The sequence below is a fragment of the Silurus aristotelis genome (genome assembly GCF_946808225.1).
Source record: "Silurus aristotelis genome assembly, chromosome: 7".
Lineage (NCBI taxonomy): Eukaryota > Metazoa > Chordata > Actinopteri > Siluriformes > Siluridae > Silurus > Silurus aristotelis.
In genome coordinates, this window is record NC_139580.1 from 9580127 (window position 1) to 9606291 (window position 26165).

Genomic DNA, 26165 nt, shown 5'->3' on the forward strand with positions numbered 1-26165 from the left:
TCTCATCAAGATGATCAGCATTTATGGGTTTTAATACTCACACGTTCAGGAAAACAAAGCAAACGTAGAGAAAAAAAAAAAAACAATGACTAAAATACAGAATCAGAATCAGAAAGTTCAGAATCCACGGGCAGCAGATTGGGAACAAGTCTCGACAAAAATAAAAATGAATCTGTTGCCTTTGTACTATGTAAAATCCATTCTGTATTCTCTAGCTTTGTCGTGGTTAACCTTCTAAAAAATAAAAAGGACTTTCCACCCCAACCTGACCTATAGAGCTCCAAGATTACCAAGGTAATATCAAACATGATGCGTGTTCAAGGCCTTTTAATGGACATTTCATTAAAATTTATAAATAATGTAATTGTTGGTTTTAATTGTTATTATTCCAGTCATTATCCTTTTATATTTTCTACCTAACGACTCAGGAGACGTCCTAGCCGTCCAAAACCCACAGCACTTAATTGCAAATAAAATATATGTCTCCCTAACAGGCTGCCAAAACTAGTTAAAAACATTATCTAACTAAACAAAATTTTACCTGCAAATATAGTGTGGTTAATAATTATACTGTACTTCACCTAATATACCATACTGTATATAATACAATGCACCTCATATACTGTACTGTATATAATACAATGCACCTCATATACTGTACTGTATATAATACAATGCACCTCATATACTGTACTGTATATAATACAATGCACCTCATATACCGTACTGTATATAATACAGTGCACCTCATATACCGTACTGTATATAATACAGTGCACCTCATATACCGTACTGTATATAATACAGTGCACCTCATATACTGTACTGTATATAATACAGTGCACCTCATACCCCGTACTGTATATAATACAATGCACCTCATACCCCGTACTGTATATAATACAATGCACCTCATATACCGTACTGTATATAATACAGTGCACCTCATACCCCGTACTGTATATAATACAGTGCACCTCATATACCGTACTGTATATAATACAGTGCACCTCATACCCCGTACTGTATATAATACAGTGCACCTCATATACCGTACTGTATATAATACAGTGCACCTCATATACCGTACTGTATATAATACAGTGCACCTCATATACCGTACTGTATATAATACAGTGCACCTCATACCCCGTACCGTATATAATACAGTGCACCTCATATACCGTACCGTATATAATACAGTGCACCTCATATACTGTACCGTATATAATACAGTGCACCTCATATACCGTACCGTATATTATACAGTGCACCTCATATACCGTACCGTATATAATACAGTGCACCTCATATACCGTACCGCATATAATACAGTGCACCTCATAGACCGTACCGCATATAATACAGTGCACCTCATACCGTACTGTATATAATACAGTGCACCTCATACCGTACCGTATATAATACAGTGCACCTCATAGACCGTACCGTATATAATACAGTGCCCCTCATATACCGTACTGTATATAATACAGTGCCCCTCATATACCGTACTGTATATAATACAGTGCACCTCATATACCGTACTGTATATAATACAGTGCACCTCATATACCGTACTGTATATAATACAGTGCACCTTATATACCGTACTGTATATAATACAGTGCACCTCATATACCGTGACGTATATAATACAGTGCACCTCATATACCGTACTGCATATAATACAGTTAAACTTTCTTTTCGGCTTCTCCCGTTAGGGGTCGCCACAGCGGATCCTCCGCACGTTTGATTTGGCACATGTTTTACGCTGGATGCCCTTCCTAACGCAACCCTCCCCAATTTATCCGGGCTTGGGACCGGCACTAAGAGTGGCTGGGGATGGTTCCCTGACCGGGAATCGAACCCGGGTCGCAGCGGTGGGAGCGCTGCATCTTAACCACTAGACCACCAGGGGACCTACTGTATATAATACAGTGCACCTCATATACCGTACTGTATATAATACAGTGCACCTCATATACCGTAACGTATATAATACAGTGCACCTCATATACCGTACTGTATATAATACAGTGCACCTCATATACCGTACCGTATATAATACAGTGCACCTCATATACCGTACCGTATATAATACAGTGCACCTCATATACCGTACTGTATATAATGTTCAGTACAGTTCTTTACTTTTTATTCTGTACTGCCTGTAATATTCTAACCTGCATATTATATATACATAATATACTGTACAATATATAATATACTACACTATGCATAGTATGCTGTACAGTACATAATTAGCCAAATTAGTATTTTTTTTTATCTTTTGACAGATCATTTTGCCTCTTTTTTAAAAACAATTTGTAAACTCATCTGCCAATAGACCGAGGCTATTTCAACATGAGTACAAATCACCAGAAATTGTTCCTTATTGTTATTGTAATATCGACAAGTTTTTTAGGGGAAAACCATCAATATGCTTTTATCCAAGACACTTTCTGTCATTTATTGTCGAGAGCCATCATTAGGATTTTTCACTGCTTGCAAACCAGGAGATCTCGTTCTACAGACACTAAGAGAATATTAAGTATGTCCCACGTCACCAGAGACCTTCCAGGTTCTGACTTTATGATCAGAATACGACTACCGTAGGATAAAACCTCTGCTTGACATTTTGGAAAGCTGCCACAAAATAAGGAAGAAAAAATACAATTATAATATAAGAATGTAAAAAATGTGAAAAACCTCAAGACCGGTTTTCTCAGAACCATGAGATCAGTATGTGGGATTGATTAGCTGTGCACGGCTCTCTCGCTCCTGCCGGCAGAAACCTTCTGCTTGTTCTGTGAGACTATTTCAATGAATTGCTTTTTAAAATCCTAGTAAAAGCAGATATATCGCAGGACTGACTCACCCAGAGCTGCTCCATGAAAGTAAATCTGCACTTATGTAACCCAGCACCACATATATATATATATATATATATATATATATATATATATATATATATATATATATATATATATATATATATATATATAGTACAGACCAAAAGTTTAGACACACCTTCTCATTCAAAGAGTTTTCTTTATTTTCATGACTATGAAAATTGTAGATTCACACTGAAGGCATCAAAACTATGAATTAACACATGTGGAATTATATATGGAATTATATACATAACAAAAAAAGTGTGAAACAACTGAAAAATGTCATATTCTAGGTTCTTCAAAGTAGCCACCTTTTGCTTTGATTACTGCTTTGCACACTCTTGGCATTCTCTTGATGAGCTTCAAGAGGTAGTCACCTGAAATGGTCTTCCAACAGTCTTGAAGGAGTTCCCCGAGAGATGCTTGGCACTTGTTGGCCCTTTTGCCTTCACTCTGCGGTCCAGCTCACCCCTAAACCATCTCGATTGGGTTCAGGTCCGGTGACTGTGGAGGCCAGGTCATCTGGCGCAGCACCCCATCACTCTCCTTCTTGGTCAAATAGCCCTTGATGCCTTCAGTGTGAATCTACAATTTTCATAGTCATGAAAATAAAAAAAACTCTTTGAATGAGAAGGTGTGTCCAAACTTTTGGTCTGTACTGTGTGTGTGTGTATATATATATATATATATATATATATATATATATATATATATATATATATATATATATATATATATATATATATATATATATATACAGTGGGTACGAAAAGTATTCAGACCCCCTTAAATTTTTCACTTTTTGTTATATTGCAGCCATTTGCTAAAATTATTTAAGTTCATTTCTTTTCCTCATGAATGTACACACAGCTCCCCATACTGACAGAAAAACACAGAATTGTTGACCTTTTTGCAGATTTATTAAAAAAGAAAAACTGAAATATCACATGGTCCTAAGTATTCAGACCCTTTGCTGTGACACTCATATATTTAACTCAGGTGCTCTCCATTTCTTCTGATCATCCTTAAAATGGTTCTACACCTTCATTTGAGTCCAGAAATTTTAGATTATACTGATTGGACTTGATTAGGAAAGCCACACACCTGTTTATATAAGACCTTACAAATCACAATGCATGTCAGAGCAAATGAGAATCATTAAGGTAAAAGGAACTGCCTGAAGAGCTAAGAGACAGAATTGTGGCAAGGCACAGATCTGGCCAAGGTTCCAACAAATGTTTTGCTGCACTTAAGGTTTCTAAAAGCACAGTGGCCTCCATAATCCTCAAATAGAAGACGTTTGGGACGACCAGAACCATTCCTAGAGCTGGCCGTCCGGCCAAACTGAGCTATCGGGGGAGAAGAGCCTTGGTGAGAGAGGTAAAGAAGAACCCAAAGATCACTGTGGCTGAGCTCCAGAGATGCAGTCGGGAGATGGAAGAAAGTTGTAGAAAGTCAACCATCACTGCAGCCCTTCACCAGTGGGGCTTTATAGCAGAGTGGCCCGACGGAAGCCTCTCCTCAGTGCAGGACACATAAAAACCCGCATGGAGTTCTCCAAGATGGTGAGAAATAAGATTCTCTGGTCTGATGAGACCAAGATAGATCTTTTTGGCCTTAATTCTAAGCGGTATGTGTGGAGAAAACCAGGCACTGCTCATCACCTGTCCAGTACAGTCTCAACAATGAAGCATGGTGGTGGCAGCATCATGCTGTGGGGGTGTTTTTCAGCTGCAGGGACAGGACGACTGGTTGCAATGAAGGGAAAGATGAATGCGGCCAAGCACAGGGATATCCTGGACGAAAACCTTCTCCAGAGTGCTTTGGACCTCAGACTGGGCTGAAGGTTTACCTTCCAACAAGACAATGACCCTAAGCACACAGCTAAAATAACGATGGAGTGGCTTCACAACAACTCTGTGACTGTTCTTGAATGGCCCAGCCAGAGCAATGACTTAAACCCAATTGAGCATCTCTGGAGAAACCTAAAAATAGCTGTCCACCAACGTTTACCGTCCAACCTGACAGAACTGGAGAGGATCTGCAAGGAGGAATGGCAGAGGATCCCTGAATCCAGGTGTGAAAGACTTGTTGCATCTTTCCCAAAAAGACTCATGGCTGTATTAGATCAAAAGGGGGCTTCTACTAAATACTGAGCAAAGGGTCTGAATACTTAGGACCATGTGATATTTTAGTTTTTCTTTTTTAATAAATCTGCAACAGTGTCAACAATTCTGTGTTTTTCTGTCAATATAGGGTGCTGTGTGTACATTAATGAGAAAAAGAAATGAACTTAAATGATTTTAGCAAATGGCTGCAAAATAAAAAAGAGTGAAAAATTTAAGGGGGTCTGAATACTTTCGTACCCACTGTATTTATATATATATATATATATATATAATATATATATATATATATATATATATATATATATATATATATATATATATATATATATATATATATATATATATATATAATACACAATACACATTTTACTTCATTTTTTCATCAATAATTATACTTTTATTAATAGATTTCATTATTTCAACATAAAACTCATAAAAACAATTCCTTATAAGTGTTTTGGTCTATGGTGCTATCCACGAGAGACCAGGAAAATCAGTCGAACAGATTAGTTATGTGGCAAATGCAATATATAAATATTATATATCTATAAGTACTGCACTCTCATATATATATATATATATATATATATATATATATATATATATATATATATATATATATATATATATATATATATATATATATATATAGTGAGGAAAATAAGTATTTGAACACCCTGCAATTTTGCAAGTTCTCCCACTTAGAAATCATGGAGGGGTCTGAAATTGTCATCGTAGGTGCATGTCCACTGTGAGAGACATAATCTAAAAAAAAAAAAATCCAGAAATCACAATATATGATTTTTAAACTATTTATTTGTATGATACAGCTGCAAATAAGTATTTGAACACCTGTCTATCAGCTAGAATTCTGACCCTCAAAGACCTGTTAGTCTGCCTTTAAAATGTCCACCTCCACTACATTTATTATTCTAAATTAGATGCACCTGTTTGAGGTTGTTAGCTGCGTAAAGACACCTGTCCACCCCATACAATCAGTAAGAATCCAACTACTAACATGGCCAAGACAAAAGAGCTGTCCAAAGACACTAGAGACAAAATTATACACCTTCAGAGGGCTGGAAAGGGCTACGGGGTAATTGCCAAGCAGCTTGGTGAAAAAAGATCCACTGTTGGAGCAATCATTAGAAAATGGAAGAAGCTAAACATGACTGTCAATCTCCCTCGGACTGGGGCTCCATGCAAGATCTCACCTCGTGGGGTCTCAATGATCCTAAGGAAGGTGAGAAATCAGCCCAGAACTACACGGGAGGAGCTGGTCAATGACCTGAAAAGAGCTGGGACCACTGTTTCCAAGGTTACTGTTGGTAATACACTAAGACGTCATGGTTTGAAATCATGCATGGCACGGAAGGTTCCCCTGCTTAAACCAGCACATGTCCAGACACGTCTTAAGTTTGCCAATGATCATTTGGATGATCCAGAGGAGGCATGGGAGAAAGTCATGTGGTCAGATGAGACCAAAATAGAACTGTTGGATCATAATTCCACTAAACGTGTTTGGAGGAAGAAGAATGATGAGTACCTTCCCAAGAACACCATCCCTACTGTGAAGCATGGGGGTGTTTTTTTGCACATGGGACAGGGTGACTGCACTGTAGTCAAGTCAAGTCAAGTCAAGTTTATTTGTATAGCGCTTTTCACAACAGACATTGTCTCAAAGCAGCTTTACAGAAAACAACAGTGAAGGTGAATGGTGTGCGTTTGTCCCTGATGAGCAAGCCGTGGCGACAGTGGCAAGGAAAAACTCCCTTAGATGATATGAGGAAGAAACCTTGAGAGGAACCAGACTCAAAGGGGAACCCATCCTCATATGGGTGACATCAAGAGTTTGGACATAAATCTTTCAACAATACAGAACAATTTGTGATCATCATAGATCCAGCATCAGCTTCTCCATGCCAGGGCCTTTAAACACTCGGCATCTACTTCTCCATGATCATCCATAGGTCCATAATCTTCACGAGGTGGGACGTGACTGGAGCAGGCCAAACCTCAGGATGCCTCGGAATGGGGAGAGAAAGAGAAGCAATGGAGAGGAATTAGCGTAGCTGCTGTTCATGATATTAACAGCACAAGTTGATAATGTGCATGTAATCATATATTCTGGAGCACAAGGTTGTGATGTGATGTGTGTGATGTGTGTTATGTGTAGGGTTTGCTAAAAAGATATGTTTTTAATCTACACTTAAACTGGGAGAGTGTATCTGAACCCCGAACACTGTCAGGAAGACTATTCCAGAGTTTAGGAGCTAAATGTAAAAATGCTCTACCGCCTTTAGTGGACTTTGCTATTCTAGGAACTACTAGAAGCCCAGAGTTTTGAGATCTCAGGGAGCGTGAAGGATTGTAGCGTGTTAAAAGACTGGATAGATACATGGGAGCCAAACCATTTAGTGCTTTATAAGTGAGTAGCAGTAGTTTGTAGTCTATTCGAAACTTAATAGGAAGCCAATGTAGGGACGATAAGATTGGGGTTATATGATCGTATTTTCTTGACCTAGTAAGAACTCTTGCTGCGGCATTCTGAACTAACTGAAGCTTGTTTATTAATGATGCAGGACATCCACCTAGTAATGCATTACAGTAGTCTATTCTAGAGATCATAAACGCATGGACGAGCTTCTCTGCATCAGATATAGATAACATATTTCTTAGCTTAGAAATATTTCTAAGGTGAAAGAAGGCTGTTTTTGTAACTTGATTGATGTGATTTTTAAAAGATAAGTTGCTGTCTAAAATAACTCCCAGGTCTTTTACCATTGAACTAGTAGTTACAAAACAACCGTCTAAATGCAGGCTGAGATGCTGGAGCTTCTGTGTACTATTTTTTGGGCCGATGAGCAAAATCTCCGTTTTATCAGAATTTAATAGCAGAAAGTTATGGGTCATCCAATCTCTTATTTCTTCAACACACTCAGTTATGCGAGCTAATTGAGCTGTATCGCCTGGTTTGGATGAAATATATAGCTGGGTATCATCAGCATAACAATGGAAGCTAATTCCATGCCTTCTAATAATATTTCCTAATGGAAGCATGTATATTGTAAAAAGCAGGGGTCCTAGAACTGACCCTTGTGGCACGCCATAATTTACTAGCATTATCCTGGATAGCTCTCCATTTAAATCTACGAAATGGTAACGATTGGACAGGTAGGATTTAAACCAGCTTAATGCCTGTCCCTGAATACCGATGTAATTCTGTAAGCGATCGAGGAGAAGATCATGATCTATAGTGTCGAACGCAGCACTAAGATCTAGTAAAACTAATAGGGAGATGTAGCCTTGGTCTGAAGCTAAAAACAGGTCGTTAGTGATTTTAACTAGAGCAGTTTCTGTGCTATGATGGGGCCTAAAACCTGACTGAAACTCTTCAAAGATATTGTTCTCCTGCAAGTGGTTACATAACTGGGCAGCGACAATCTTTTCTAAAATCTTAGACATAAATGGGAGATTTGAACTTGGTCTGTAATTCGATAGCGTGTTTGGATCCAGATTAGGTTTTTTAATGAGGGGCTTAATAACTGCTAACTTGAGGGATTTAGGGACATGACCTAACGATAGTGAGGAGTTAATAATATTGAGAAGAGGCTCACCAGCTGTATATAACACTTCCTTCAGTAGTTTAGTGGGAATTGGATCTAACTGACATGTTGTTGATTTAGCTTTCATAATAGCATCATACAGCTCTTCCTGTCCTATACATGTAAAACTGTATTGAGGAGAGGATGACCGGGGCGACGTATTGCGAGATTTTGGGGAACAACCTCCTTTCCTCAGTTAGAGCATTGAAGATGGGTCGAGGCTGGGTCTTCCAACATGACAATGACTCAAAGCACACAGCCAGGATAACCAAGGAGTGGCTCTGTAAGAAGCATATCAAGGTTCTGGCGTGGTCTAGCCAGTCTCCAGACCTAAACCCAATAGAGAATCTTTGGAGGGAGCTCAAACTCCGTGCTTCTCAGCGACAGGCCAGAAACCTGACTGATCTAGAGAAGATCTGTGTGGAGGAGTGGGCCAAAATCCCTCCTGCAGTGTGTGCAAACCTGGTGAAAAACTACAGGACACGTTTGACCTCTGTAATTGCAAATAAAGGCTACTGTACCAAATATTAACATTGACTTTCTCAGGTGTTCAAATACTTATTTGCAGCTGTATCATACAAATAAATAGTTTAAAAATCATATATTGTGATTTCGGGATTTATTTTTTTAGATTATGTCTCTCACAGTGGACATGCACCTACGATGACAATTTCAGACCCCTCCATGATTTCTAAGTGGGAGAACTTGCAAAATAGCAGGGTGTTCAAATACTTGTTTTCCTTACTATATATATATATATATATATATATATATATATATATATATATATATATATATGTATATATATATATGTATATATATATATATATATATATATGTGTATATATATATATATATATATATATATATATATATATATATATATATATATATATATATATGTATATATATACAGTTTTAAGGTTTTATATATATATATATATATATATATATATATATATATATATATATATATATATATATATATAACCTTAAAACTGTATGTATATATATATATATATATATACAGTGGGTACGGAAAGTATTCAGACCCCCTTAACTTTTTCACTCTTTGTTATATTGCAGCCATTTGCTAAAATCATTTAAGTTCATTTCTTTTCCTCATGAATGTACACACAGCTCCCCATACTGACAGAAAAACACAGAATTGTTGACCTTTTTGCAGATTTATTAAAAAAGAAAAACTGAAATATCACATGGTCCTAAGTATTCAGACCCTTTGCTGTGACACTCATATATTTAACTCAGGTGCTCTCCATTTCTTCTGATCATCCTTGAGATGGTTCTACACCTTCATTTGAGTCCAGAAATTTTTGATTGTACTGATTGGACTTGATTAGGAAAGCCACACACCTGTCTATATAAGACCTTCCAGATCACAATGCATGTCAGAGCAAATGAGAATCATTAAGGTCAAAGGAACTGCCTGAAGAGCTCAGAGACAGAATTGTGGCAAGGCACAGATCTGGCCAAGGTTCCAAAAATTTTTTTGCTGCACTTAAGGTTCCTAAGAGCACAGTGGCCTCCATAATCCTCAAATGGAAGACGTTTGGGACGACCAGAACCATTCCTAGAGCTGGCCGACCGGCCAAACTGAGCTATCGGGGGAGAAGAGCCTTGGTGAGAGAGGTAAAGAAGAACCCAAAGATCACTGTGGCTGAGCTCCAGAGATGCAGTCGGGAGATGGGAGAAAGTTGTAGAAAGTCAACCATCACTGCAGCCCTTCACCAGTGGGGCTTTATAGCAGAGTGGCCTGACGGAAGCCTCTCCTCAGTGCAGGACACATGAAAACCCGCATGGAGTTCTCCAAGATGGTGAGAAATAAGATTCTCTGGTCTGATGAGACCAAGATAGAACTTTTTGGCCTTAATTCTAAGCGGTATGTGTGGAGAAAACCAGGCACTGCTCATCACCTGTCCAGTACAGTCTCAACAATGAAGCATGGTGGTGGCAGCATCATGCTGTGGGGGTGTTTTTCAGCTGCAGGGACAGGACGACTGGTTGCAATCAAGGGAAAGATGAATGCGGCCAAGCACAGGGATATCCTGGACGAAAACCTTCTCCAGAGTGCTCTGGACCTCAGACTGGGCCGAAGGTTTACCTTCCAACAAGACAATGACCCTAAGCACACAGCTCAAATAACGATGGAGTGGCTTCACAACAACTCCGTGACTGTTCTTGAATGGCCCAGCCAGAGCAATGACTTAAACCCAATTGAGCATCTCTGGAGAGACCTAAAAATGGCTGTTCACCAACGTTTACCGTCCAACCTGACAGAACTGGAGAGGATCTGCAAGGAGGAATGGCAGAGGATTCCTGAATCCAGGTGTGAAAGACTTGTTGCATCTTTCCCAAAAAGACTCCTGGCTGTATTAGATCAAAAGGGGGCTTCTACTAAATACTGAGCAAAGGGTCTGAATACTTAGGACCATGTGATATTTTAGTTTTTCTTTTTTAATAAATCTGCAACAGTGTCAACAATTCTGTGTTTTTCTGTTAATATAGGGTGCTGTGTGTACATTCATGAGGAAGAAGAATGAACCTAAATGATTTTAGCAAATGGCTGCAAAATAAAAAAGAGTGAAAAATTTAAGGGGGTCTAAATACTTTCTGTACCCACTGTATATATATATATATAAGTACTGCAGAACTGTCAGTCATCACATTATTCGTATATGTTACACACACTATGGCTGCTGTATTTTGTACACAGTCCTAAAGTAACTCTTTATCGTACCTGATGCACAATACTGTCATTTGTACTACCATGCACTCACACTTAATACTTATTTGTCATATAATCTGTATCCCTATTTAATACTCATACTGTCTAAATTGTCTCACATTGTCTGCATTGTCTTGTCTTGTCTGTTTTTGTCTCTTATTGTCCAAGCTGAATGTATAGTGTTATTAATGTCTGTAATGAGAGACAGCTGGAACCAAATTCCTTGTGTGTGTCAACATACTTGGCCAATAAACGTAATTCTGATATATACATATAAAATCACACTGTCCTTTAAATGGAGTGTTATGTAAGTATGTCATTGGAAAATGAAAATATTTTATGCATAATGAATAAATATTGTGCAATTGTTGCATAATTATTGTGCTTTTAGCAATAAACTGTAAAACCCATTCAAGCATGGGGTTTAGACTGAGATTTGAGTTGAGAAAGCTTGTAAGACCATGTTTTTATTATTAAATGTATAGTGTTTATTTGGTAATCCTTAGTAACTGCCTGGTCAGGGTTGCAGTGATTTATATTTTGGGAAGAGTTGAGAATGTAGCTGAGGTTTGAGGAACTGTCAGAAATACTAGAAATATACAATATAAATAAAATATACACACTTAATTCAGGTCCAAATCTGAATGCAGATACGCAGATGTTGTACGGTGAGCTTTCTCCTAGTCAAACTGTTTGGCTGTAAGTCAGGTTACTAGCATACAAAAGTACAACAGTGATGGTCAGTAATGATGTATGTTTACTTTATCTTTTTTTCATGCTGGAAAACGTTGATATTATTGTGTAATATTGCGCTTTTCACTTCACTTCACTGTTTTTTATTTTTTATTTATTTATTTTATTTTATTTTTATATATAAAACATGCAGTTCCTTGGAAGTGAAAACATAAACTTGGAAGTTAAATGCGAAGATCGCAGGCCCAAAGTTGTGCTGCAGAGGGAGAGTCTCGCTGTGAGCTGGAAAGTAGAGATTGCGCCACTTTCAACACATAAATCATTAAAAATAAATCGATCTAATGTAAATCTATTATTAAAACAAAGTTCTTATAGATCACTACTTTTACTTTCCATGCTTTACTTTTCTTGTACCTTCAAACCGTTAAAGCGCCTCGTGGATTACGGTGAGGCCAATCCACCAAATGTGTGTACGGTACCCCAGTGCTAATACCACAGACGCATCCGCACATCTGCACCGCTATCAGGTTTCTAGACAAAACACGGAGCAACAAATAAACACGCCCTGACAACTTTCGGCTGCGTTTAGCCAGCTTTTTTTTTCCCTCTTCTTTTGCTTATTATTATAATTTCTAATTATCTTGGTTTAGCGCGAGATCAGCACAGCGATCGGAAAGTTGATATTCGGTAATGAGGGGTGCAGGTTATAGGTCTACAGACTAGCACAAGTAGTTAACAGCAGAATGAGATAAAGGGGTACTTCCCCGTGCCTCCTTTGTGAGGAGTAGAAGCAAACCATTTTGTTTCTTTTTTTGATCTTATGGTTTTAGATTTGCAGTAAACCTTAACACGTCTTCGGAGCACTAAAGAGATAAAGGTAGAGGTTGATGTCGACCGCACTAATGTGTACCAGTGTGGAGGACCAGTGAGGTTTTTGTGGTTAGAGCAAAGTGCAGGAGAACACGAGTGCACGTATATCGAACATGGTGAAACACCGTGAATTTAATTCGAGAACGTGAGCTCAATATGATGTTTAACGCCGGATCTACTGATATCAAACCGCGTTACGGTTGTACCGTTTGTTTGTGCGTTATTTTGTTGTTGCAGCACGTCATTTGCATGTAGGCCATCCGCTTGGCACCGTTTCACACGCTGTGTGCCCTCTGTGTTCCCCTCCCTCACTCTCACTCACTCACTCACTCACTCAGTCGCTCTCTCTATCTGTCTTTCTCTCTCGGTTCTCTTTCTCCACGTGTGTGTGTGTGTGTGTGTGTGTGTGTGTGTGTGGGTGGTGTTGGTTGTTGATACAGCTTCGTGCTGTCAGCTCTGTGCCCTGTGGCTGTAGGGCAGGGCTCAGCTCACACGCCTTGCAGACTTCCGTCGCCCCCTGGTGGCCGCACCAACCACCCAAAGCTCTGTTTCGTCTCCAAAGTGACCTTCGGGTAGAATTTGACACTCAGGCGTGTCCAGATGTCAGAGCTAATTCGCAGCTCCTCGTTTTTTTTTTTTTTTTGGCAGGCCGTACGGACCAACGATTTCTCCCTCGCACACAGAGCAAACGGGTTTCTGTGATTAAGAATGTAGCAGAACCGTCCTGTAGTGTTCCAGTTCAGTGAGGGCCATAAAAAAATAAAAATAAAAAAAAACATAATGAGATGTTATCATCGACTTTATTCAAATCGAAAGGAGACGGGCCGGAGAAGGTTGTGCAAGTTGTATCATTTTTTTTGTGTCACATTAAATGACATTGTTCAATTTACATAATAAATTTCCTTACATAAAACATCACAATGTTTACTACAATACGGTGCGGTTTGCTTTTTTTACTTGCTTACCTGCGTTATCTACTTGTGTACTTATCTATTTGGTTATTTATTTACTTGCGCATTTACTTACATACATATTTTTTATCCTGTTTATGTATGTGTGCATTGGTTTGTTTATTTTTCAGCTTGGTTAGTTGGGTTACCACTTTTGTACTTGCTTATCGATCTATCTTCTAGGTTTTTTTTGCTTGCCTGTTTTGTTTGTTTTTGCTATCAGTTGATACTTTGATTGATCTACATTTGCGGGTTTTTTTCTTTCACCCATTTGGGGTAAAAATAAAAAAAAAAAGAGAGAGAGAGAGAAAGGCAAGTCTGAATCTGGAATGGCATGAGTGAAGCATTTAAATGAAATAAATAATAGCAAAAATCACGCTTTAAAACCGATAGTACCTGAGTACCTTTCTTTCTTTCTGTGTGTGTGTGCATTAGCTCGACTGCCAGGCCTGAGGCTAACACTGCCACGTCCTCGGGCACGGGGAAGCCCGGCGGCACACACAAAATCTGCCTGGTGTGTTCAGACGAGGCGTCCGGCTGCCATTATGGAGTCCTCACCTGCGGCAGCTGCAAGGTCTTCTTCAAAAGAGCCGTGGAAGGTGAGGGGCTCGCTAACACACACACACACACACACACACACACACACACACACCTCTGAGTCACACCACTTTCTGCCTCTCACTCACACACACACTCATACACACAGGAACACAAACCTGCTTTCATACACGCTTCACAAACAACAGACACGAGTGTATAATAGACCTATTGAACAGAAAATAAGATAAGATATATCTTATCTTGAAATAATCAAAAATATTTTTATGGTCTGACAGTTTGAAGAACTTTTTACCTCAGATTCTTCTCGAAATCTCTTCAAAAATCTTTTTTTGATCTCGAATAAAAGATTCAAATGACATTTTGACATCTAAATTAAAATCCTGTCATTCCAATGCTTTGACATCCGAATTAAACTCATAAATAAAACAATAACATGAACAGCACTTTGGTTTTATGAGGTGAAATGTATTTATATAGTTAATAACCTCAATTAACCAGGAAGCTCAAACTCACTGAGGTAAAATCTCTTTAAAAAAAAACCTGGACAACAAGACAGCAAAAAAACAACTAACACACAAATACATATTAAAGAAAAAGATATGTGGGGGGGGGGGGGGGAATCAATTAGAAGAACTAGAAAAACAGATAATAATACAGTCAGATTTCAACAAAAAAACTATTTCCAATATGGCAGCAAGTTATTTATTAGTGCCTTAAAACTGACCAGTCAAGAAAACAGAGGAAATGTTAAATATTCCTTATTCTGGAGTTGGTCTGCAACTAATGATTAATCTCATTATTATTATTTTATTTTATTATTATTTTATTTTTTTTTATCGGATTAAGAAAAAAAAATGGCTAAGCTGTTCTGCTTATTATAACTACATCGAACCCTAAGGTTACCTCAGGGTATTTATGTATAGAAGTGTACTTTAAATCACCAGATATTGAGTTTCATTTTCTTTAATTTGGACATTTTAAAGCTTATAGTAGCTGCTTGTTGAGGAGCACATGAGGGATTTCTCCCTTGAACAAATTCACTCATGCTGGGTTGTTGTTGTTTTTTTATCACGTAGTAAAGCCGCTGTAAATCGGGTTTGAAAACAGATAAGTTACTGTTGTAGCAAACAAATGCTATAAAAAGAAAATGAAATGGAGAAACGCAGCAGGCTAACAGGCTTAATTAAAAAATAAGAAAAAAATATGCACCGGTGTACAAATGCATAATTCGCTAAAAACCACAACAGTGAGTAAAAATGTGATCGTTTACTGCTGCTGTTATTTGCTGCTTTTAGATTTAGTGTTTGTTCGCACCGGTTTAATTGAATTGATCCAGACTATAAGCCGCTACTTTTTTCCCCACGCTTTGAACGCCGCGGGTTAAACAATGAAGCGGCTAATTTATGGATTTTTCGTGTTTTTTCCCGGTTTCACAAACTTCAAGCCAAAAAACTGAGCCCCATAACATTAGACCAATGAAATTGCAGAACGGGTTCAGGTGAACCAATGAAACTCTTTATATTAAATCAGATGCGCTCCCACTGAATCGGGCCGCACCACATCATAAATATGGATGAGGTTCCTCTGATGTTTGACCTGCCGCTCACTCGGACTGTCTACAGGAAATGAGAATCATTCGTCACGATGAAAACAACCGGGCATGAAAAAACACACTTCACCTGTGTTCTGAGCTGCACGGCATCGGGAGAAAAGCTTCACCTATGGTGATTTTTAAACGCATGACGATGCCAAAAGATAAACTCCCGAGATAAATAGTTGTGAAAGGAAGGGGGAAGACAGTGAATAATGACTTTCTTGGTAGGCTACTGTTTAGATACAAGCCGTGTAACAGACACTGTCTTTCATTAAAGCCTGTGTAAAGTTCATTAGTTTCAATGTAGATACGCAAGATTACAAACTTAATATCAATTATTAATCTCTACAGCCGCACTCCAAAGTCTAGTGGAGCATCTTCCCAGAAGAGTGGTGGTTATTGTAACAGCAAATGGCGACTAAATCTGGAATGGGATTCAACAAAAACATGTGAATCTTATGGGCAAGATTACACAAATTTTTGTCAAAATTGTGTGTGTGTGTGTGTGTGTGTGTGTGTGTGTGTGTGTGTGTGTGTGTGTGTGTGTGTGTGTGTGTGTGTATTTATCTATTAAATGACTTAAGAGACTCTCTGTTTCTGCGCCAATGTGCGTCATGTTCGGAACTCATGGCCTCAGCCATCTTTTATTCATTGATTATAATAAAGTTGTAGACTTTACATGAATATTAATAAGGGCGTTATTTATTTCCGAGTGGCGTCTGGGGACAGTTCAATGTTCTGTTCATTAGTTTTGTGTGACTTGAAGGATGGCGCTCAGGGCAGAACGCAGATGGTAACTAAAGTCCGTAAATACTGCTGATGCTCGCCTCCGCCGTCTCTCTGAGCCTCGTCATGTTAAGACGAGATTACCAGCATGGTGTCACAGTACGTGTGTGTGTGTGTGTGTGTGTGTGTGTGTGTGTGTGTGTGTGTTCATGTGTGTGAGTGAATCTCTGGCTGCTGATTTAAACCTGCTGTTCTTCCCTGTTGGATGCAAAACGCATCCCAGCAGTGTGCAATTAGAGAATGTGTCTTATTAGGATGTAGATGTAAAAAGAACATAGTATTTGTTTCATATAATGTCGTGTTCTTTGAGATACAAGTTAAACTTTTTATTATTTTACTTCATATTTTGCGAAATGGGTTTTACAAGTGGGTTTTCTTTTGAAAAGCAAAAAATATGAGCCAGCGTTCATTTGAGCTGCGTTTGTCACGCCTTTAGATAGCGGATGGAAAAAAGGAACATGTTAACGAGCATGTTGCATAATCCACATAAGCATTTTGCAATACATGTAGAAGGTATAAACAGTGTAACGATTGTTACAGTAGTATTAGCCTCATAGTCGCTAGAATTTGCTGCGTCAGCTAAATGACACGTGTCTGGAAAATGTTATCATGTCTCATTCACGCTTTACTCAAGTGAGGTGTAACTAAGGCTGCACAATTTCTCTCATTTTCAAGACTGGAAACTTTCCATTTGAATTAACTGGAAAATAATCTTACACTTTCAGTTGAGTTTCTACTCTGCACATTCATCAGTCACATGCACACAGCACGCTTACCGCCGGGCCACTGAGACCACGCCCCCTACATGCACTGTGCGTTCCTTCTTAACACGTATCTCTTCTTGTATCCTGCACACAATAATAATATAAAAAACCATTACATAAATATTAAATACTTTTGTGTTTAAGACGTTAATAAAGTACCTTGCGCACATCAGACTTGCATGTATTTGATCAGAGCAGAATATTTGTGAGATATATATGTAGAAATATCTGTAATTGTCCTACTAACGATAAGTCAAAAACGTCATTTTTAAAATCTGTATTAATTTGCATGCATGGCAACTTATGACCAAACGTTTTGTATATGATACAGTTTATATACATTTTAACAAAATTTCGAAATAATTCCCAGAAATTTTCCTTAAATTCCCATCAATTTACAACTTGGAATATTTCCCAAATTCCCCAGAGGAAGTTTCCATGGACATTTTCAACCCTAGCTGTAACTTGACATGTTCAACACCAGCTAGAACCTAAAAAGCCGTTGCTCTGAGGATCTCGTTCATGTACGCGTAACCATCCCCGATGCAGGTTCCTGTCTGTCTCGTGTTGCTAAAATCAGAAATGTCTGAAACTAATCAACAGTCTCTTGTGCCTCCTGCTGATTTCTGACCACCGCAGTAAAAGCTGTTAATCATAAATGAGTATTTTTTTGGATTAGTGACTAATGAACTATTTTGAATCCTCGCAGGGCAACACAATTACCTGTGCGCCGGAAGAAACGACTGCATCATCGACAAAATCCGCAGGAAGAACTGTCCCGCGTGCCGCTTCCGCAAGTGCCTGATGGCCGGCATGAACCTGGAAGGTAAAACCTGATGATGCCGTGATGCCTTAAACGTGGGCTAAATAGCAGTCTGTCTGCGATTAGGCTACACTGTGTGCTCATTTCACATAAAGAGCAAAATGGAGAGGATTTGTGTCGCTGTAATTTCATTCATTTCAATTCAGTAGTTTTGTTTCTTTATGATGTTTCGATTTCTATGTATATTTTGTGTTTAAAGGCTTTTCCCATTCACTACATATCCTCTCTACATACAGAGACTGTCAAAAGTCTGGAAACATCTCGTCTTTTATGCCTTTTGGGACACATCGATGTTCCTTTCATTTGATATACAACAAACTAAAGGCAGAAACACACAAGAAAGACTGCACAAAAGGCGATTTTTGGCTCTGACAGAAGAACTTATGTAAGCTGAAGAACAGGAGAGATGATGTTAGCAGACTGCCTCACACCCGCAGGCAAACATGGAGGTGGACGCTTAATGGTTTGGAGTTGTTTTAGAGCAGGGAACATTGAAGACTTCTATCCAGGTGAAAGGAAAACCGAAAAACAAAAAACAGTCCATGCTTCAACACCATGCAGTACCATTAGCAGCTGTTAGCGTTATTATTATTCGAATGTAAAGGACCATACATGTCTCTCAAAAAATGGTGTTTCCAAACTTTTCACAGGCCCAGTAAAGTCTAGTATAACATGATATTGTACAAAGCACTCAGCTTTATACATATCAGCTACATAGATATTTCATTGATTCTAATAGATTTGTAGACTTTAAATGAATATTAATAAAAGAATAGAAATGAGTTTGCTTGCCGAATGTGGTGTGTTGTGCTCTACAGTATTGTGTGTAATAGGGGGTTTAGGAGGACGAGTTGGATTGGATTTAAACTCCACCCCCTCCCTTGGACTTTGACTTCTCGGTCTCTGTTCAAGCTTTCGAGCCGTCACTTTAGAACCTTATCATATGAAGGTCACGACCTGTGATAATATTCGTCACCCAAATATCCACATTGACCAGCCTATTTGAAAACCCTCTCCCCCTCTCCAGCACGTAAAGCCAAGAAGATGAAGATGAAGGGTGTACAGCAGGCGAACACGACCGAACTGGCTCCTCCTCCACCACCCGAGCAACGAGCGCTGGTGCCCAAAGCCATGCCGCAGCTGGTGCCCACCATGCTGTCTCTGCTCAAAGCCATCGAACCGGAGACCATTTACGCCGGCTATGACAGCACAGTCACAGACACCTCCACACGTCTCATGACCACCCTGAACAGACTGGGAGGAAGACAGTTCGTCTCTGCCGTCAAGTGGGCCAAAGCTCTGCCCGGTAACTGACAAACCACACACACACTTTCATTGTTCAGCTCATAGACTCACATGGTGGCATATGTCATAGGTTGAGGAAAAATAGATTGTAAACGGAGGTTGGTTTTAAGGGGAAAATGGTAATGTTCAGTGCTTAATATTTAAAGTGTCCCTTTAGGATTATTATTAATTTCATCATATTGCATAAAACTGCCATGAAATAAAGCAGTGAATATCATATAACTGTTATCATCCTCAAACACCTAGATTCAGAATATTCATTTGTACACATCCCATGATTGTCCAGCAAATTATATATTTACAGATTATAGGTTCAAAGTGCATGTGGAAAAGTGGAATTTTGTGTTTGAATATTGAGACGTTATGAACAATCCGGTAATATTCAATTGAGCAACATGAAACAGATTGTGAGTGTACCGGATGCTGCGTCTGCTTTACTCAGTGACTGAAACTCTTGACTCCTGTATTTGTAGCTGTGCTTCATGTATGGTGTTCGGTGCTTCTGATTGGCTGAACTCGTCTACATGCGTTTAGTGAGCTTGGGATCAGCACCTTTACCGTTTTGGTGATGAAGACCGGAATTGAAAGCTCTTGTGACGCTCTTGCACCGAACCTACCTGTAGGCTCATAAACGTCTTCTGTTTCTAGGTTTCAGGAACCTTCACCTGGACGATCAGATGACTCTGCTGCAGTCCTCCTGGCTCTTCCTCATGTCATTCGGTCTGGGCTGGAGATCTTACCAGCAGTGTAACGGCAACATGCTGTGTTTCGCCCCAGACCTGGTTATTAACGAGTATGTACACTTCTCGTTTCTTCTTAACTCACTCACACTCTGCTCTAACTCTACATGGCCTTTGTGTGCTGATCCAGGACCAGTGTTTGTACAAGATGGAAGCAATAGAAGAAGGATAAAACAAATACACCATTTGCTTTAATCAGCTATAATTTTTTTCACCTGAACATAGTCTGAGTCAGTTATCTATCAATTTCTTTCTGGTACCGTTGCGCTTGCAGTTGTCAGGTGCAGGAGAAACATTTGTGCATGTTTTGCACGTGTGTGCAGGGAGAGGATGAAAATGCCCTACATGGGTGACCAGTGTGCACAGATGCTGAAAATTTCCAGTGAGTTTGTGAGGCTGCAGGTGTCGAATGAGGAGTACCTGTGCATGAAGGTCCTCCTTCTGCTCAGCACAGGTGAGAAACACAACACAGCACAGCACAGCACGGCACTCACCTCTCAACCCGCATACACATGGTCACGTGATTCTGTTTAACTCTGTAAAGCTGCTTTGAGACAGTGTCTGTTGTTAAAAGCGCTATAGAAATAAACTTGACGTGATCACAGTGAAGCTTGCATTCGGGCGTTTTATGATAAACATTTAGGTACCGCTCGGATTAGATTGCATGCACGGCCTGATTATTCGGGGTTTGGCAACTGTTGATCTAAAATCATTTTATGTTCTATTTTCTCTAAAACTATACAATCCGGTTACAGTTTTGACTTGTATAGCGCTTTAACAGAGGGCATTGACCTGAAGCAGCTTTGCAGAAATAACTAGAATACAAACAGAGGTCAACCGATGTTTTGTTTTTGTTTGTTTATCCAGTATCTATTTGAATAAATAAATAAAAAACTAACTTCATGTAAAACAGCACTGAATTATGAAAATGTGCTAAGTGAAATAAATATGAATATATTCATTAATAAATATAATATACAGCTCTCCGTGCAGCATGCAGTCTTGCCTGTAAAAACAAACAGCATGTGGTGTCGGTGATCCGCCTCTAGAGGCCGCTCTCGTAATGACGGCGGACCTTTTTAGCCCCTTCAGCAACGGAGGCAAACCGGAAAAACCATCGGTATGGATTGTTGCCGATAGTTCCAGCAGTCAACTATTGATGGCGATTAATCAGCAAAACCGATAAATTAGTTGACCTCTAAATACAAATATACATTTTAACGCTTGAAAAATAGTCTCTGTAAGTTCACCCCTAATGAGTGAGCAAGTGGTGATGGTGGCCAGGAAAAACTACCTGAGATGGTATGTGGAGGAAAAACCATGATAGGAACCAGCGGAAAAACGGAACCCATCCTCATCTGAAGGACACGAAATGTCTTCATTATAAGTGCAGGAAATGTGGTTTTAATCCCTGTGCTGTTCAGGTCCGGTTTCAACGTGCTCCTAATGATAATAAATAAATGACACCTTTCTGTTCTTCCTCAGTGCCAAAGGACGGTTTGAAGAGCCAGTCTGTGTTTGATGAGATCAGGATGTCGTACATTAAAGAACTGGGAAAAGCCATCGTGAGGAGGGAAGAGAACTCCAGCCAGAACTGGCAACGATTCTACCAGCTCACTAAGCTACTGGACTCCATGCACGACGTAAGAGTCTCAGCTTTTCTGTGCTTATACACAAATAAAGCGTTGAATAAAAGTCACCTGAAGTCAGATTCCTCCCGGCTTTCACGTGATGTTATGCACAAACTCTGCTCTTTCCGTGCACGTATACTGCACAGCGCTGTACGATGCCGGGGCATGCTCGTTTCCACGGCGTTGCACACGGCCACAGTCTAGAACCCGTGAGGGAAGTCTGACTCACCCAAAAATCGCTTTTTCAAACCACAAGCTGCTGTTCTGTAACATCAGTTGCGGTTTGAGCACCGAGTTCAGTAATCTGCATACATCACCGTGTAACAGAACACTGCAGTGTAATGATAGCTGCAGTTTGAGATCAGCCCCCCTCAGGCTCAATGTTTCACAGACAAGAGAGGGAACAGAAAGTGCTGCAGATGAGAACAGTTTCTGATTATAAATAAAGACACTCCTCACAGAGTCAAGCTCATGCCCGCTTTGGTTATTTTGGACTTGCGTATTTGATGTGTTTAGCACTTTAACAATGGACGTTGTCCTCAAGCAGCGTTACAGAAACAACCAGATTACAAATATCGATTTTAACGTCAGAAAGAAGTTCCTATACGTTTGTCCCTAATAAGTGATCCAGTGGTGAGGAAAATCTCCCCGAGACTTGATGAAGAACCAGTCTCACAAGGGAACCCATAATCATCTGGGTGGCCATTCATTTTATTTCCATCACTGTTCTCTGATGAACATCTGAATGCAAAAATGTTTTATATTAATTACAGTCCAAAAACCTCATAACTTTATTCCAACACATACATTTATTTATTTATTTATTTATTTATTTTATCATCGCCATTTCATCGTTGCACGTGTAACGTGTGTGTTTGGAGGGGAATTCAGCTACTTCATCTCAGTATCAGAACGCAAGCTTCAGAAACTCCATCAGAGTTGAGTTTGTGTTTGTTATTAAAACTGTAAAATGTAAAAAAAAATCATTAATAAATAGCAGACCATAGGAATATGGTAAATGCAAGTTAATATCTTAAATATCTATTCATACATAAAATGCTGATAGGAAATTATTAGATAAAATGGTAAACAAAATATATAATGATATAAAATAATCTTAGATTCATTTGATTTGTTTATAAACGCAGGACTACTATTGGTCCGGTAGTTTGTACAAAAACTTAATTATATTCACAGTTTAAGAGCACGTGATTATTTTTCCATCACCTACTAATGTTGTAAAGATCAGAACAGCAGGTTGAGCGGTAGTTAGTAATAATGAACACTAGATGGCAGCTGAACAAAGAGCTGCACTGGGTTACTTGAACTATATTTTGGGTAGAAAGACTTCATCTTTCATAGATGTTTGAACTCAAGTTAAGGAAAGTTTTCATGAAAGTTATACTATAAATACACACAATATCTTACTCTCCTTCTGTTTCTCTTCTTCTTTCTCTCGTTTATTCTCTCTCTCGTTCTCATGTTCTTTCTCTCACAGATGGTTGGTGGACTGATGAACTTCTGCTTCTACACCTTTGTTAATAAGTCTCTGAGCGTGGAGTTTCCCGAGATGCTCGCCGAGGTCATCAGCAACCAGCTACCAAAAATCAAAGCCGGAAGCGTCAAGCCGCTACTCTTTCACCAGAAATAAAAAGAAAGAATACATTTTTTTTTTTTAAAAGCACGCCCCTTTTTTTCCGGCAGCAGGACAACATGCCTTAAAAGCTACACCACATCACCAAGCGTTCCTCATGAACCACGCAGAGGGACAAAGAGGCCTGGGGGACGTGGATGAAGGGCTCATGAGGGGGAGATGATAAGGATTGTTTGGAGTAAAAGTGGAACCGAACGCAACTGATCCAGCACAGAACAACAGGAGGACATGTTTAAAGACTGGCAGAGGACAGTTGATAATATGGTGGATGGAGAAAAAAAATTATTATACCATTAATGTTGTCTCAGGTGTTTAATTCTCAACATTACAATAAGTAGTAAAGCTATTTCTACATAGGCTTTTTTTTTTTTTTTTTTGGAGCAAAAGCAAAAGCCCTAGCACTTATCGTCGATACGCGCAACTCGTATACGTGTTTTAGATTTTCAGATCTTTATTTTTTGTCAAAGATTATTATTATCCGATATGCATCTTGTTCGAACGAATCATTTGTCACATGTACAGCGATGCCGCTTTCCACATTGTTGGAGTTAAGAGAAATTACTTACGAGACATATCTCTCTTTTTTTTTTTCCTCTCTTTCCTATTTTAACGCTCACGATTTGCTAAACGCTTTACTGAATCTCACAGTTATATGATTATAGCAAAAAGGGAAAATATGTGCCTTTTTTTTTTTTAAAGCTTCGTCCCATTTTAAGTCTTTCTGTAACCGCATTCTGCATCATCCATCATGTTAGATTCTATAATTTGATTGTATTTTTTATACCCACTTGCACTGGCGATTTATTTTCTTTTAATCACGATCATCAAAAAGGTAGAATCGTTTCGTTCCTGGCAGCTCCATAATGACGTAGCATATACTAAAATCAATCCTTATTGCTATTGAAATTTAGGAGTCTGATAAACACATACACCCCCTCACTGCACAAACACACACACACACTGGCCTGTTGGACTTTCTTGTTGACTAAAATGCAATTCTAAGCACTTTTTTCACTTATATTCAATGCTTTAAAAAAAAAAAAAAAAAAACGTGCGACAGGAAAGAACGCAGGTTCACGTGTGAGCGTTTGTGGGGTTTTTTTTAGCATTTTGTCTTATGGAGCCATGATTTAATTAGATTTTTGTATTTTTTTGGGGGGAGGTCGTTTGTTGAATGGTGTAGGAATGAAATCAATGCAATGTGAATCGCGCTTCTGATTTACGCTCTTCTTTTCGGTCTTTTTGTTTTTGTGTTGTCGTTGTTGTTGACGGCTGATGTACGGAGGAAAAAGCCAAAACCTATACAAACTAAATAATCCCAGTTCCTCATCAAATTATAAATGAACCCTCCTGTAAACACACACAGAACAGTAGTGAATGAAATACAGTACAATCATTATAGAGCTCACACACACACACACGTAAATCAGTCTAACCCTTGGGGTAATGATCTTAGCTCAGTCCATTTTTCAGATAAAGCGCAACATGCTAGCCTCATACTCACTTCTCGGGGAATTTCTACAAGCCTGTATTTGTTGTTATTCTAATTCTTTGTGCCAAAATGTGTATTACTTTCAGACTTTTAGACGCGGGAAAAAAATCTGCGCTTGTCTTAACAGTTGTCAAGAGTTCTGCTGCGCAGGAAATGGAGAAAGTTTTAAAAAAAAGATTAAATATTTTCATTTTCCTCTGTTAAAGCTTACTATATGTTTAATACATGAATAAAAAGACCAGATTATATCTAATAACCCTTTTGTCCACCATGTTCTGTGAGATCAACAGCCAGCTCACCTCCTGTTCCACGGCTCAGAGATATACATCAACACCAAGAGGGTCCTGGTTCTGAAGGCATTTACAGGGAATTACTGATTTTTTTTTTCCTCTTAGTTTGTTATATTTTTGCTCTTTAGTCTTTAGTGTTTACAAGCAGACTGATGGGTTCAATCAATCAATCTAATGGTGAATCCACTCCGCAATAAGAAACAGCTACAAGGCACTTTTTCTACATTTACAGCATTTGTCTAAACCCTTATCCAGAGAATTCTCTCATTTATACAACAGAGCAGTTGATTGTTGAGGGCCTTGTGTTCAAGCGCTCTGAATCTGAATCTCTAATCTTTCCCATGTGCAGTTCTAAAATATTTTGATCTCAAAACCGAATGTCTTCAATTCACGTTTGTATTTGTGGAAAATATATATATCTGAATATACACCTACCCCAAGGTGTTACAACAGAAAGGCCAATTCTTGATATTTGGCTTTGAGATCAAAACATGTGACACTCAGCTGTTTCTTGTTTTATTGGTTAGACAATAACCAGTCTGTCTATGGGGAGAAAAGCAGACCATACTGAAGTTTCATTGGGAGCGATTGCACACACATTGGGAATGGCCAATAACATTTTTAAAATATCCAGA

At 38.8% G+C, this 26165-nt stretch overlaps 1 protein-coding gene across 2 annotated transcripts in view; it reads left to right on the plus strand.

Annotated features, from left to right (window-relative positions):
- The window catches only part of nr3c1 (nuclear receptor subfamily 3, group C, member 1 (glucocorticoid receptor)), a 54944-nt gene extending 29448 nt beyond the window's left edge, over window positions 1-25496 (plus strand). For both annotated transcript variants that reach the window (XM_083547014.1, XM_083547015.1), the window contains 7 exons: window positions 14326-14489; window positions 18305-18421; window positions 19446-19724; window positions 20372-20516; window positions 20787-20917; window positions 21949-22106; window positions 23593-25496. In XM_083547014.1, coding sequence (XP_083403140.1) covers window positions 14326-14489; window positions 18305-18421; window positions 19446-19724; window positions 20372-20516; window positions 20787-20917; window positions 21949-22106; window positions 23593-23745 — 1147 coding nt within the window. In that variant the 3' untranslated portion in view covers window positions 23746-25496. The remainder of the gene's footprint in view (window positions 1-14325; window positions 14490-18304; window positions 18422-19445; window positions 19725-20371; window positions 20517-20786; window positions 20918-21948; window positions 22107-23592) is intronic.
- The last annotated feature ends 669 nt before the right edge of the window (window positions 25497-26165 follow it).